This window comes from Alligator mississippiensis, chromosome 1 (genome assembly GCF_030867095.1).
Source record: "Alligator mississippiensis isolate rAllMis1 chromosome 1, rAllMis1, whole genome shotgun sequence".
Classification (NCBI taxonomy): domain Eukaryota; kingdom Metazoa; phylum Chordata; order Crocodylia; family Alligatoridae; genus Alligator; species Alligator mississippiensis.
This window is the reverse complement of record NC_081824.1, coordinates 133,992,586-134,008,974: the sequence shown is the minus strand read 5'-3', so window position 1 is coordinate 134,008,974 and position 16,389 is coordinate 133,992,586. Positions and strand designations below refer to the sequence as shown.

Genomic DNA, 16,389 nt, shown 5'->3' with positions numbered 1-16,389 from the left:
AAAGAAGTGCCGAATACTCCCAACTCTGCCCAAATGTTATGGGAGCTCTGTGTGCTTAAAGACATTTGTAAAAATTAAGATCAAGTTATACCTCTGGAATGGATACTCAAAAACTGAGACTTTCTATAATTGGTAGCTGAAAGTACCTGTTACCTTGGACAAGTCAACTCTAAAAAAAATCATAACAGCATTTGAAATGACAGAAGAAGGAATATGAATTCTAACAGAAAGGACTAATCAACGAAGACATCAACGGTGCAGTGAACTGGCAGGCTATATCCCAAACTCTTGAGACCCAGCTTCAAAGGCTCACCTTTAGGTGACATGTAAAGATGAATCTGTTAATCTCTATTTAGTTCCTATTTAACCATATCACAGTTCTATAAACCATATAAATAGCCATGCCCCAGGGGTCCTAACAATTCAGAGCTGACAAGTTAATGGTATTAATCCTTCCCATTCATAAGTACCAATACCTCTATTACGAAAAATAATATATATGTGAAAACACATAAATCAAACCCTTCTTTCTGCAAGATGCAGTGTGTGATCTAAAATAGCCCAATCTGCTGTTTTATTATACTGAATGAATCTCTTACCCGGAAAGGTGGTTCAGCCTTTTCCCTGTGTGGCACTTGGTCCAAAGTGCCATCAGTAGAGTTCCTTTTCAAACTGGCAGTGACATCAGGCACATTGCTAAAATCTGCATTTGAAAAGAAAAAAAAAACCCAGTCACAGATTAGACAGAAATGATGAAAGGAAAAATAATCTACTCGTTTCCATTTGCAAATGCTTTTAAGCTTATAGACAGAACACTTTTTGGCAAGATGCAGTTGTTTTCCCCTTGCAGACAGGACACTTCTTGGCAAGATACAATCACTTTCCCTCTATATAACAGCAGAAAAGGAAAAAGGAAACAGAAAGACTTCAAACTGTGCAAGGAAGCTCTGCTTTTTAAAATGGAGTCGGATAGCAAAGACTAATCTCAAGCAATGTACCTATTTTCTGTACAAAAATAAACTTAAGAGATTACTTAACTGTGTGCTTCCTAACGTAGCATCATCCATCTACAATGCAGTACAGTCTGTGCCACTGATGGGGATCACCAATCAAAATAATAAATCTACAAAGTGATTTTCTTTGGATGAACATACAGTCCTATGACATGACTTGGTTTTAAATTCCTTAATGGGACAAAAAGGGAATACCATCTCAGAACACACCATGCAGTCTTTAATACTGAAACACTTTCTTCTCTTGTCCTTGGTTTCCTAAAATATTTAACATTTGCATCATACTCTGTGTGCGGGTATGTATGTGTATGCATGCACACAGACACACGCACACACTTACGTTCATATGAAACACACAAGAGTCTCTCTCTTGCTATAAATTTATAAATACCTTGGGCAATTCAGAAGACACAGTAATTCCCTAGTGTAGCAAGACCTAGTCTGAACTACTGAAAACCTAAAACTGCCAAGGGATGAGATAATCTCTGAGTAAACTCATCATACTCTCCAAAGCTGGACGTTTAACAGTAATAAAATAGCTCCCCCCATATCCCAAACAAACTATTCAAGGCTTAATTTGCATATTGACGTAGAAAGGACTTATCCTTTCTACATTCTTGAGCATCACTACTAGAAAGAGGTAATTTCATAATCATAGAATCATAGAAGTCGGGTCAGAAGGGACCTTGTAGATCTTCAAGTCCGACCCCCTGCCTAGGCAGGAGGAAAACTGGGCTCAAGTGACCCCAGCCATGTAGGCATCGAGCCGCTTCTTAAAGACCCCCAGGGTAGGAGCCAGCACCACTTCCCTTGGAAGTTGGTTCCAGATCCTAGCCGCCCTAACTGTGAAGTAGTTCTTACAGCTGTCTAATCTAAACCTACTCTCCAACAACTTGTGGCCGTTATTTCTTGTTATCCCGGGGGGCGCTGGGGGAAACAAGGTCTCCCCCAAACCCTTCTGGTCCCCCCCAGTGAGTTTATAGACAGTCACAAGGTCCCCCCTCAGCCTTCTCTTGTGAAGGCTGAACAGGTTCAGGTCCCGTAACCTCTCATTGTAGGGTCTGCCCTGCTGTCCCCAGATCATGCGGGTGGCCTTCCTCTGGACCCTCTCAATGTTGTCCACATCCCTCTTGAAGTGGGGTGCCCAGAACTGGACACAGTACTCCAGCTGTGGCCTGACCAGTGTCGCATAGAGGGGGAGGATCACTTCCTTGGCCCTACTTGAGATGCACCTGTGGATGCACAATAGGGTCCGGTTAGCCCTGCTGACTGTGACCTCGCATTGTCGGCCCATATTCATCTTGGAGTCAATGATGACTCCAAGATCCCTTTCTGCCTCCGTGCTCTCAAGAAGGGAGTTTCCCATCCTATAAGTATGTTGCCAGTTACTACTGCCCGAGTGCAGCACCCTGCACTTGTCCGTATTGAAACGCATCTTGTTTTTGTCAGCCCACCCTTGCAACCTATCCAGATCTTTCTGCAGTCTTTTTACCTTGCCTCAGGGAGGGAGTTCAACTAGATGACCCCTACAGGTCCCTTCCAGCCCTACTTCTTTATGATCCTACCCTAATTTTCAAACAACAGTATTACTACAGCCAAGTTAAAAAATAAATCATGTCTCAGACACCACAAATCCAATTGCTTGTCTTAAAAATCATAAGATTCAAGAAGCAGTTATAAATGTAGAGTTCTTTTTCTGCCTTAAGGTTAGATTTTAAGCTTTTCTCAGCAAACCTGAGCAGTAGCAACTTTGTTTTTGTTTTTTTTAAAGTGAAACAGATTCTTTATAATCATCTGACAGGAGGAACAGGGGCTTTAAAAGTGAAACATGAAATATTACAAGACCTGCAGTAAAGTCATAAGAACTAACAACAGTGAAATCATTGAGAACCCCAATGTCTCCAACACATCTTTGTTTAAGCCCTATAATGCCACCCCTGTTATCCTGTTTTACCAAACCAGTAACAAGGGTAGAAGAATAGTGGTTGAGTCTCCTCTTCCTAGTTGGCTCAGAGGTCTTCTTGCAGTCTGCTTTCTAAGTATTTCACTACAGTGGTAGCTGAGACAGCAGTGTAGAGCCACAACAATGTGAAGCCAGGGCAAAAGAGGTTTGAGCTGGTAGGGAAAAGGGAATTCAGTTATTGGCCTCCTGCCCACACAGTAGCAATAGAAGAAGTAGCTCCTGTCTGTAAGAAGATTCAAACAACTGGGAGGTGAACTGAGAAACTAACTGCATAGCTGGAAACCATAAGGAAGAAAAACCCAGAAGGGAAGCTAAGAACTAGTTAGGAATATTTCTTGGGGGCAGGAGAGGACATGTAGACAGGAGGCTTGGGAGGGCTATGTCCGAATCAAGGGAAAGTGTTGCTGTCCATGCTGTTCTGCAGCTGTGAATGATGAAAGGCATTCACTCTCCAGTGGTATCATCCCAATCAGTTTTGTGGGCATTTTAAGTGCACATTAAAAAAAGAACTATCTATGTCACCTTAGAACCAGCTTAGATGCTGTTCTGCTAAGAAACAGGAAGCTCAAAGTTGGTGTTCTTATCACCACCCAGCTACTTAGAACCATGTCTCCCATTCCTCAGTGTTTTCTTCTTAAACAAGCTCCTTTTTTTCCCCCCTAAGTGGCTCATGATGCCCATACATCATGCAATACCCCCACTTGACACCCTCCTCCTGTAAAATAAACAAAACACCTTTTCACACAGTCCTTCAACCAATAAGCCATGCTTTTAGGAATCTCACAAGATGTATACCATCTCACCTTATTTTTAACCCATTTATTTTTTTCCCACCACATGCCTGAGATAATTTTTCTCCAGTATTCTGTTCTTTTTGTACTTAGTTTAAGACACAGTCCTTCAAGAAAGCACATGCAGAAGCCAACTGATTTCTACTACTGCCAGTTCCATGAGTCACGCACAAAAGTCAAGACATTGGCTTCAAAATCATAGTATTATTGTAAAGATTTAATTTGTGCTCTTTTATTTCCTTTTAAATTTGGTGTACTCCATATCTGGAGACTTCTCTACACAACCAAATATTGCAAGATTCAACCCCGTCACTAGGCTCAAACACTGACTCAAATTTTGTTCCTTCTACTAGATGTCAAAGGCCTTCCCCTTTACTTGTCCCAAAAGTATGCATCTAGTTCAGGAGAGCAATCCTATTCCACATAGGAAGGCACATAATTCTCCTGTTCTTTCAATGGACAGCCTAATTCATCTACAGAGGCAGAACCCTATTCCCCTCTGAAAGATTCTCCATTGAAAGAATTTTTATGCACCACCAGACATGAATCTTGTTCCTCCCTGGAAACATGTAGTTCTCCATTCTCTCAGTGGTCAACCTTATCACAACCTTGCATGCTTTCACCATAAAGAAATAAAGACTAGACAAAAGTACTTCAAGGTGCATACATAATTGGTTGGATCATCATAAACGAGTAGTGATCAATGGTTCAATGTCTAGTTGGGAGGAGGTTATAAGTGGGGTTCCCCAGGAGTCTGTCCTTGGTCCAGTATTAACATCTTCATTAGTGATTTAGATGATGGGATAGGAATGTGCACACTTAGCAAATCTGTGGATGATACCAAGTTGAGTGGAGTTGCAAACACTCTAGAAGGTAGGGCTTTGGACATTCAGCTTTGGACCCTACTATTCAAGAAAATGTGGACAGCACCAAAAAAAGATGAGGCCTGGGAAATATAACTTATGATGAACAGCTGAAATAACTAGAATTAACTAGTCTGGAGAGATTACAGTCTTCAAATATGTTAAGAGAGGTTATAGAGAAGATGGAGATTTGGCTGTAGGGGGGGAACTAGGAACAATGGCCTAAACTGTAGCAAAGAAAATTTATGATGGAGATTAGAAAGAACTTTCTGACTATGAGAGTAAACAAGCACTGGAACAGGCTACCTAGACAGGTTGTAGAATCTCCATCCCTGGAAATTTTCAAGAGCAGGTCAGACAAACACCTGGGATGGTTTAAGTCAGGGATGATCTTCCCTTAAGGAGGGGGCTAGACTACCTGACCTTATAAGGTGCCTTCCAGCCCTACTTTCCTATGATTCCTATATTGGGATCTAGCTGCCTAAGAGGGGAAACTTCCTATTTCAGGGGTGCTCAACCCCTGGCCTGTGGACCAGATCCAGCCTATACAGCTATGTCATCTGGTCCATGGTGCTTCCCAAGGGTCCAGAAATTTGTTGGTGGGGAAGTGGTGGCAGTGTTAACTGCCTTCCCTGATGCCAGACTTCTGTATCCGTGGGCCAGATAATGTAGTCAGTTCATATCAATGCATGGGGTTCGGCCAACACCTGGCCATATCCAGATATCTGGGGCTGGCCAGTGCCCTGCACCGCACCCACAGACTGATCCCATAGCACTCATTCAGTCCAGAGGGCTGAAAGGTTAGGGATCCAGAGCTCTTCAGAAGGAAACATCTACCTGAACTAGTGAATCTAACTGGGAAGGAGGGACAGGGGGCTTTTTGGCCCCTGCTCCCTATGCTATTTATGCCTTTGGCATTAAATATTCATTGCATAGCCCAAGTCTAGTGACAAAGAGATCTTCCTAGGTCAAAGCAGAGATACATAAGGAATCTAAGGCACCTAAGTAGTTTTCTGGCTCCTGTGTATAGAACAGGATTGTGATTTCAATGCCTAAGTGCTGTTTTGATGGCTTAGAGGTAGAACAGGACCTGGGCCTCTGGTCCCTTTCCCCCTCTCCCTTCATTTGCATTCCATTTTAGTTGTAAGATTTTCAGGGCATAGACAGTACATTTATAGAGCTTATGTAATTAGGATAACATTTATTACTGTGGTAAGGGGAACTGACTGTAACCACAATTTAAAATAATACATTTAAAGGTTATAATAATGTTTTATTAGCTAGGAAGAGGCCCCATGTTGGGTACATCATGTCCTACTAAAAGCTGGATACTATAATTTAGCAGAAAAGATATGATCTGCTGTTGTGTCTAACACTTGTATTGTGTCAGTTTTTTCTTCCTTTGTGATGAAAACAGAGCTTCCTTTGGAGTTTATTCCAATGTGCCATTTATACTGCTCCAACAGGACAGATAGGCACTGACATCTTGAGTCACATGGCTAAAAACTACCTATTCTCCTAAGACCCCTGAGAAAATAGAGTATACTCTGGGAGAATAGTACATTTACAATTGGGGCAGTGAGGGAGGGTCGGGGCAGGAAGAAGCACACCAAATTTCATATTTCTATTATCTCTTCTTGCAGTACCTTTCCTGCATCAAATGGAACTACCTGAAGTAAATCAAGGGAAATAATTATACAGTTTCCAATTGTATGTGTTTCAAAACTCCTAGTTTAGTATCAGGCTTGTACTAACAAAGTCTGCCTGAAATAAAAATATAAGTATGTTATCATTTGGCTGGATGATATCCTATCAGATTGCTTCTCAAAACTAAGTACTAAATTTGCAGAAGAACATAGCAGAGATAAGAGAAAACATCAGATACACAGTTAACAAAATTATTTCACATGGTGTTACACAGTGTCATTCTAGATCTTTGCTTAGGAGCAAAGGGGTGGGAGAGGTTAAAATGGGATGGGATTAATGAATATTTTTAGCATGTGGTTGTGAAGCACAAAATGTACATAGTATCCAAGCTGCTTGTTTTCATTTTAAATATCAGCCCCCGGCCACATTTTGCTATTGGCATCCATCTGGCCATGTTCCAGACTATTCTTGTTTTCTGCTACTTACCACAGTGCTTAAAGTGGCCTAATCCTCAGCTAGTATAAACCAATATTGCTCACTGACTTCTAGAGAGCCCTGCTAACTTACACCAGCTGAGATTTCAGCCCCACAAAGAACATTAAAATAACAGTGCAACTGGGATTTGAGAAATTTTATTCTCCATCCCAAACATCGTACGTCCAGACATGCCAATCCCTATCATGCCACTGTGCAGCTACCCCCTGATTTTGGGGATCAGACAGGGAGCAGTTCTGTTCTGGAACCCAGGGCTGCCCTGTTCCCAATCATGATGCTCAACTGAGCATCAGGGTCAGGCGTGGGACAGCCCTGGGTCCTATGTAGAGTCTCAAAGCTTCCCCCAGCCTGATCACTGGAGTCAGGCTTGGGGTAGCCCTAGGATTCAGGGCCATCCAGTGCCAGACACAACAATCATTGTCCACGTAGGCCCTGGACAGCTCTGGGTCTATTTCCAGGGCTGGTGCTGACAATCTGTCAGCACCAACCTCAAAACAGCCCTGGGTCTGGTTCCATCTTTTGTGGAATTTCTTTCATTTTATGGCACCATAAACATGTGGCTTGTTGTTATTTATGGCACATTTGGCATATTACTTGTGCCATAAATGCAATGTGTACCAGATGTCTTAGAGATTGCAGCTGTGTTGGTCTAAGGACACAGGCAGACAAGGTTCTTTGGGTAGATGTGATATCTTTTATTAGACCAACTAAATAGTTGGAAAAAACTGTTCTTTGCAAGCTTTCCAGCACAAACACCCTTCTTCAGGCATTGGGAAAATCTGGTGGTGTTGTGCATGCTCCCCTGGGTAGAATAGTAGCCAATATGCAAAATGCAAGTCTATGAAAATGCAAATGCATGGCAATGAGGATCAGAAAGAATGGGAGACCATAGGTATGAGATCGGGGGGGGGGGGGGGGGGGGGGGGGGGAAGAGACACGACATTGAACTGGTGATAGAATGTAGCTGGTAAAATGTAACCTGGGGTTACCTGCCTTAGGGATGGATTTCTGCTAACTAGATAACATTAAACACAATTTCTTGTCCAGTGAAGATGTTGGATTTATTTTGTGTGTCACTGGGTTCATGGCTATGGCTCAGTAAATAGAAATAACAGAAAAGGAATTCCAAATAAAAATGCAAAATACTTAGTAATACCAGCCAAAACATCTAATTTGTATTCTATAGAAAGATGCAATTTAAAAAAAAAAAATTCCTCTCATGCTGAATTGGATCAAAATTTTGGAATTTCTGAAGAGTTTTGTTTAGAAATAATAGAAAGACCTCTTCAAAATGCTTTATTCCAGTGAAGTCAAAGCACTTCATATCTTCTCATTTTAAATTCTACTGTCTTACATGAAGTAACAAAATGGAAAAGAACTTTGCTAAGGTCGAAATAACCTTTAGTAATAAAATACTGTGGTAATTTATCATAAAAAGGTTCAGTAATGTTAATCCGTTACTGCAAAATTTATGGATTTTGTCAAATAAGCATTTTCAAACAGAAAAGCCTTCAAATAACTCTACCATGACATACATTATTATACTTTTATCACTGACTGGGTGAAGAGTACCTAAAATATTTTACTCCAAGCTGATCCAAATGTTCCCTGAGAGAGAGACTCAGTATGGCTGTCACCCTAAGAATACTACAAATGCATCTGCCCATACATGTTAAGTATTTATATAGCCCCTACCAGCTTAGCACACTTGTGACTACTCCTGATGCATCAGTGGAGAGAAGTTTCCATCAGTATACAGTAATATTAGGTAGAGTTTGCCCTGCATTTAGTCTCTTGGGCCAGGCTGGCAAGTGCTTAGATTTGTATTTGACCCTTTGTTTCAATATTTTAATACCGTCTCTCTCTCCCCCTGCACCTCCCTCCTCAAATATATACATGCTTCTACCTGTAATTTTGTGACTTTTTCATTCACGTGTGGCCATTTCTATAGTCCTTTCTAGCTAAAAAAAAAATTACAAGGGCCTGCAAATAGCTGACAGTATTGTTTTTAATATGGCTACACAGGAGAGTGCCCCCTGAGACTAAGCACAATTTCAGCCAGTTATAAGGCTGGTGTCTGACTACCTGACTTCCAGTCAAAAGAGTGGCCACCTCAAACCCTTTATAAAAAGCTAAACTTTGAGGGGATGAAGATACAAACTCCCCAATATAATATGCTCTGTATGAAAAAACTCATCCACATTACATTACATTTATACCAAGCTTGGTGCTTTCCTCAAATGACCAAAAGATGAGAGGTCAAGAGACCCTGTTCAGCTCTCCTAATTACTAGCAAATCCAATGGGAACTCATGGGATGTGGGTCAACATGCACAATTTTTTGAGAAATACGTTCCCTATTCAATTTACTTATGATACATTATGCCATACTAGCAGGCAGCTATATAGGGAAGTCTGTATGTGTGCAGGATGCCTGCTCCAACACATTCTAGTTAAAATGCTCCAGCAGCCTTGCGGTCATGTGTATTCAGTACCCCTGCATTTCAAAATGTTGAATGAACTTTAGTTAAAGCACCCCTGCTGCCATTTTGAAGCATGAGGTGCTCAATACACAAGAAGATGCTGGCATTTTAATTAGAGCAACTTCCGGGAGCCGCTCTAATTAAAATGCACCCCTCCACCCCAGAGCACGTGCGTAGATATCCCAAATGATTCACCATCATTGAAGAGTGACAACAACATAACCTCAATCCTTGCATCTCTTCAGTGAAGCACACACAAGTCAATAAAGAACTTACTCAAATGTTTGAAATAAAAGAATATTTAAGAAAGAATATCCTCTGCAGGCATTTGGAGCAATAATATTCTATACCACAATCCCAGCCTGGAAGTCAACCTGAATATGTCACCATCAACCATCCTGCAATTCATTTACCATAAAGAAACTGTCAACAGATGCAAATGGCACCTATCTGCTTTGTCCATTTAATTAAAGAAGCTTTAGTTACAATCTAGTCAGAGCTATTCTTACTAATTCAGCTACTCACTGCAAATGAAGGGAAAATTACTATGTGAAGCAAGTAGTAACAGGGAACCTTGTTTCTAAATACCAGCCTGTTAAGACTTTTTTTTTTTTTGCTAACATGTTAGGCTTTGTTCCATTTTAAATTTTCTTATGAATTTGAAAAATGTATAAGGCACATCCCAAACGCATCAAGTGCTATCCAAAGTGCCAAGAATCCTGAGATAGCATAGCTTTTCTTTCTTCCAAAGTAAAAGAAAAGGAAGGTACATTTCAAACTGCCATTCTATTGACAACAGTAAATTGATGAAAAACACTTTAACAAACTCTAGATAAAAAGAACAGATGGCACCACAAAATTAGATGTACCCAAGTCTCCTACTCTGAGCAGGCTACGCACACTGCAGAAACACCATGCACCACTTTGGGGAGTGGGAGAGATTCCATGCATGAGGTTACCTGCTTTAACAGGCTTCAAAGACAGTCCTAACCTTGGTAAAAGTGTAGAGACTACAGCTAGATAGGAAACATTTCCCATTCCATAGCACTTTTTGCCCATTCTATATTAGGGCGAAACCTATACTTCCCCCTCCTCCCTTTCCAAAAAGAGTCACAATAGCCAACTGCTTTGTGGCCAGGACACATACTTGGCATGGGATGTGGAAGACCCAGATTTACCCAACTCAAACCAAGAAATTAAGCCTAGGTCTCCCACATCCCAGAAGAGTGACCACCATGTTACTGGCAATTCTATAGTGAGGGCAAAGGAACAGCAGGGGGGGCAAAGGGTCTTTTTCAGTCTCTCCTGTTGAAGCTCTTTCATTTCATATATATGAATATATTAAAGGTACCAGACAGACCCAGAGAATCTAACTCTAAAGAGCAATGGCTAGGACACTCACATGAGAGATGCATTCAAATTCATACTAATGAATACTTAATTATTTATACAAAATGAAACAAATGGAGACTGAGGCAGGATGGCTCAGTGAACAGAAATGGAAATTATCAGATCTGAGATGGGAAGCAAATCCAAAGAGCTTAATGTACACAAGGTTAGGGAGAAAGGGGGAGATAATCTCTATCCCAGGACATTGAAAATTTGGCACATCAAATTCCAAATCTATTATCAAGGATTTAAAATAAGTTTGTGAAATGGAGGTTGGTACCATATGACTGGAGAACAGCAAAGCAGTACCTGTACTGAAGAAGGTGGAGGTGGGGATGGAATGATACCAGGAAACTACAAGGCCTGACAGTTTGACTTCAATAGCAAACAGTATAAAATGCAACATGGGTTTAGCAAAGATTGGTCACCCCAAACTAACCCAATAACTGATTTTTTTAAAAAACAATGGATATATGAGGTAGATAGAATTTTTCTAGTTTTAAGTAAAGCATTTGATATAGTACCATATGGGAAATAGATGGAATACATGTGGATTAGAATAAGAATTTTAAGGAAAGTAGGGCTAAAGGGAATTTAATAATGGGTTATGCTGAAAGGAGAAACAGCAACCTGGATCAAGGTTACTACTGCAGTTCCTCAAAGAAAGAATTTGGGACAGATATTTTCAGTAATAACCATGGTATGAGAAGCACATATGTGCTGATAAAATTTAGTGATGACCCCAAATTTAGGGGGCATCATCAATAGATAGTAGGAGTGGAATGGGATCCAGGAAAAAATGAATGACCTTAAAAACCTGGAGGAACAGAAAGGATTAAATTAAATAGTGTAGGAGTGTAAAGTCAGGAAATTAGGAACTAAGAGTAAGAATTTCTCTCTGCAACCTATGGGCTCATTAGTTGGGAACAGAAAAGAAAAAAAAAACAACCTGGGTGTATTAGTTGATCAGAAGATGACTACAAGCTACCATGGTGCAAGCATGAAAAGGCCATTGATGCATTAGCTAAAATATTTCCAGTACACATGCCCATCCCTTAATGACACCTTCTCTGGAACACTGTGCAGTTCCGATTACTAAGGTTCAAGAGAGGTGAATTCAAACAATTACAGATGAGAATTAATAGAACATTTGGGAAAGCAGAGAACCTACATACAAAGAGGAAAGTAAATGTGCATGGCTTGTTTAACCAGCCTGGTGCAGTGCGGCTCCTTCCCTGCCCTGCACCATGCCACTAATTTCTATTGTAGCCAGAGGAACTCTTCCTCTTCCACCTCTGACACTGACAGCCTCCTCCTTCCCCACTACTCTACCTGAATGGAGTAGTGTCAGGCAGGTCACAAGGACCCAGCCCGCTCATCTAAAAGGTTGAACTGTATGGATTTAGGTAGAAGGGCAATAGTGGCACAAAAACAAATGGGTAGAAACTGACCATCAATAAATTTATACTGGAAATAAGGTTTCTAATTATCAGAGAAATTATGTTTTGGAACAGTAATCCAACAGGAGGAGTAGGGATAAGCAATGTGATCAATCAATGACCAAGATGGTCCCTGCCAGTCCTATGTTTTCATCTTCCTAAACTAGCTCAAATCCACAAGGATAACTAGAACATGGCTATAAAGACAACCATGTGACTCTGTACTTCTATTTATTCAAGAGCATGTGCAGAGCAGAAGTACAAGCTTCCCCACACTGATGCAGTGTTGATAGAGTATTCACTTCTAGAGGCCCTGTCTACACTACAAGCACAACTGAGTCAAAGGAACCAGGTGCTCCACAGCTCAGTTCTGTGGTAGTTCCAGTGTGATGCATACAAATCCTGAGCCCACTGATAACTGTGTTGTAAACTGATTGCCTGATACAGTTTTTTAGGTAGTTGTCCTAGCATTAAAGATACAAGCAGGGTCTGAATTACACCTTGACTTCAGGGGGTCTGCAAAAAAATTAAACCAGTTCATTGGAAGGAACAATCTGATCAGAGCCCCCCCCCCCCCCCCCCCCCCGGTTATGATTTTCAAAGCTTATAGGGGGGGCTTTTGTCTCTTATGGGAAGGCTCAGCTCCACCAAGCTCCCACATAATTCACACCCTGGATACAAATGTGGTTCATTTCTTAGCCTCTCTACTAAGGCTACCACTTTGAGCCAATTTATAATGCTCAGACATCATAATGGGAGATGTTTTTCAAAAATCTTTAAAATGCCCAATTGTGATATGTTCTGTCTAGTTTGTAAAGGACAGATGGCCAGATCCCAAAACATATCATTATGTGGGTTCTGTTTGATTGGGTGTGAAAGAATGTTTATGGAATTAGTATTGTGACCTTATGAAATCCAACTTTGATAAAAACCAGGCCTGTTCTCTAATAGCAAAGTCATTTCCACCAGATGATTTGGTGTCCTGTGTGATATGAAATACCAGCATCAGTTTACTTCCAGACAAAAGTCAGCATTGGTAAAAAGTCACTATGAGAGCTGGTAATAATTTTCACCCTACGGGGAGTTTCAAGAAAGGAGTCAAAAGTTGAACAGTCATGGAAGCTAAAATATGCTTCACCATTAGAGACAGTGACTTAGATCCCTGGCTACAGATAAAGAGTGCACAGTACCTCTCTTGGAGGGAAGTGCAAAGGTGGTCTTTGTGTTTCACTTGATCCTGGGCTAAGTAGGTGCCTAGGCAGTACCTTACAATAATATAAGATTATTTCATCACTAAGTTACACTAGATGCTAGTCCCCCCAACATACTGATTCACAAGTTTGGGATTAGCATGAAACATGCAAATCCAAGTCATACTCCACTCTCTGACTACATCTGTAGTCAGCCACTCTCTCTCTGTAACATCAGCATCAACTGTTAACATCAACTGTTATGACTAGGTCGTGCTGCTAGTAGAGAGACAAGCAAATCATCCTGCACCCCAAGATCCAAGTTGGTTTCTCTAATATTCATAAAACATAACAAGGTAATATGCGTATCCAGTGGCATGCAGAACAGCACACAGATGATAAGAGAATAGCAATGTCTGGAGTACAGACAGACCAGTGGTAGAGTTGCACCATAGCACCCCACCACCCCTCCCTCAGTTTCAGACCACCCTGAAGCAGCAGCAGCAAGGGACTTTAAGTTCCCAAACCAGGTAAGAAGAGAGTGATGCTTTCCCTTTCACATCATGCTTGATAGCATGTCCCATCCCTTCTCTTCCCTTCTGCCTCCCCCCTGCCTGCTGTTGATGCTGTCCCCACTGTCTTTAGAGCCACTCCTGCCACACTGCAGCCAAGCCACTCCTACCACACTGCTGGAAGCCAGGCTCAACTTGGGACAACAGCAGTGACTAGTGATTTCCTCCTCCCTGACTGATCCTCTTGGATGTCCCCAGCCAACCCAGGAGGCTCAGGGATGGGGACCTTGCCCACCACTCCTGCTGTTCCCGCCTGAGCCCAGCTCCCTGCACAGCCTGACTGTAGTGGGCCAAGAGATGCTCTGGAGCTTCTCTTCCAGGGCAGGTCAGAGACAGCAGGGACAGTGGCAGCAGCAGGCAGGAAAGAAAGCAAATGGGAGGGGAGGAAAGGGAAGGGGAGCAGATGTGCCACTGAGCCTGGAGAGGAAAGGAGAGGGGAATTCTTACCTGGTTTGAAATGGTGGGGTGGAAATTCTTACCTGCTGCTCCCATGGTAGTCTGCCTTTTCTCTTGGGGCGATGGGGAGAAACTGAGAGCAGGGGTGCTGCCACCTTTGCAGCTCTGGTTGCTGCTTCTGCACTCCTACTGCCCCTTTATTAAATCTTGAAAACCTGACAAAATTACTACTCTGTACTTAAGGCTTGGAATTGGTAGGTCCAGTTCATCTTGTATGTAAGAATCAACTCAAACCTTTCCCTAATGGCTAGGCATGCTTTAAAACACTGCTCAGAGCCCAGCCAATTCAGCATAAACACTCTCCCCGATTCTGTCACCTGGTCTACAGTAAGTGACACATGATTTGCCCATAGATAGGGTAATGGACAGCTGATGAGCTCCTCACTAGCATGTTCACTCCCCAGCTTACCTAACAGGAAAATTTGTTCCTGTGCCCATACCCACTGCTTCCATATTAATGGTTCAATCAAATTATGAAAATTAGAAGCGATGAGACCAAGTACGATGAATAGACTGCAGCATTTCCTTTTATTGTCGTGGTCAGTGTTCTCAAGAATGAAGGGTCATGTTATGAAAGACTGTGGGGTTCCTGTATTCTTTTAGCAAATGTTACTACCAAGAAACAAGCAGCTTCTCAAAAGAGTGGAAAGAATGATTCCAGAATTTCTGGTGTGAGCCATTTTAGGACCCGAGAAAAATTTCAAGAAGGTGCAAAACCTTGGTGGTCTTAATTCTTTAATTACCTATTAGGGAAAATACAGAATCAGGGTGCTGTAGAGAAAGGCATTCCACCCCTGGCTAGAGAGCAAAAATGTTAGTGTGGTCAACTCCAATATTTCTTCCCTTTGGAGATGGAATTCATAACTAATTAAGTAGCTCAGCTTGGAAGACAACCAGTATATGGCTTATTTCTCTTGTTCTGATTAAACTAAAATATTGTATGTTGATATCAACTGTAGATGCTCTTTTGCAATGACTTTCAAATAATTTTAAAGTTCACATGCACCTTTTCTTAATTCCTTCCTTCCAAAATTATAACCCTGTCACCTACTTGAATCAACCCCGAGGAAAAAAAAAAGGTAATATTTGATATAGAGGAATTTCTTAGAGTATTTTTTTTTTATTATGGTCTTACAGATGCTATCCAAGTATAACAAAAATGCACTAAAACACTTTGGACCTCAGTCACATAGATCTTGGGTAGGGAAACATTTCTGGAAAATTAATGAGTTTTGCCTGTATCAGAATTAAATCCTCAGTTTCTTTGGTCCAGATAATTCCCTAGGATAATCTTCTTCAGACAGACAATATACATGGTATTTCCCCAGTTCTAGATAAGACAGCCATCTCTACAGCCTCTTACAATTCTACTGTCCACTGGATGGCAAAAACAGCTGGGAAAGAGTTTGAAAAAAAAAAAAAGGCAATAGGCAGACAAGGTTCTTTGGGTAAATCTGGTATCTTTTATTAGACCAACTAAAATAGTTGAAACAATTCTTCTTTGCAAGCTTTCTTATAAAAAAGAAAATAAAAGATATCAGATTTACCCAAAGAACCTTGTCTGCCTATGTCCTTAGACCAACATGGCTACAACCAACCCCGCCTTCTCCCCCTCCCCTCCCCGCAAAAAGGGCAAGGCTACATGAAGAAGGGGAAATAGACCTATTGAAAATTTGGCACATAATGAAGCCACCCGTTTAGGCTGCATTAACTGTTACATCTGTTCCTTGCCTCCCTCTCTGCTTGGGAAATCTACTCATGGGAGGGGAGAAGGTCCAGAAACTGTAGTTGTTTGGAAACTCTTGGTAATAAGATTTTAATGGATCTCTGCTGTTGATCAATGAGACTGGAGGCAGACAGTAAAAGTGCTTGGCCCAGAGACACAGAATTTCCATCTAGATGGTGCTAGCCTTTTGGAGCAGAATCTGTGTAGGGCAGTGTATGTCTTTTGGATTGAGATGTGGAATATATTGTTCCCAGTGGGAGTTAGCTCTTTGCTAGATGGTCCAAGCCCAAGCCCTCATTTACTGGAAGAGACATGCCAGGCTTCTTTCAATTTTAAGCCAGCTGGAGAAACCTCAGAACATTT

General features: G+C 41.5%; 1 protein-coding gene across 8 annotated transcripts in view; it reads right to left on the bottom strand.

Moving 5' to 3' along the window:
• Positions 1 to 16,389, bottom strand: part of TIAM2 (TIAM Rac1 associated GEF 2) — a 273,941-nt gene that overhangs the window by 55,475 nt on the left and 202,077 nt on the right. For all 8 annotated transcript variants that reach the window (XM_019479734.2, XM_019479735.2, XM_019479733.2 and 5 more), the window contains one exon: positions 600 to 703. In XM_019479734.2, coding sequence (XP_019335279.1) covers positions 600 to 703 — 104 coding nt within the window. The remainder of the gene's footprint in view (positions 1 to 599; positions 704 to 16,389) is intronic.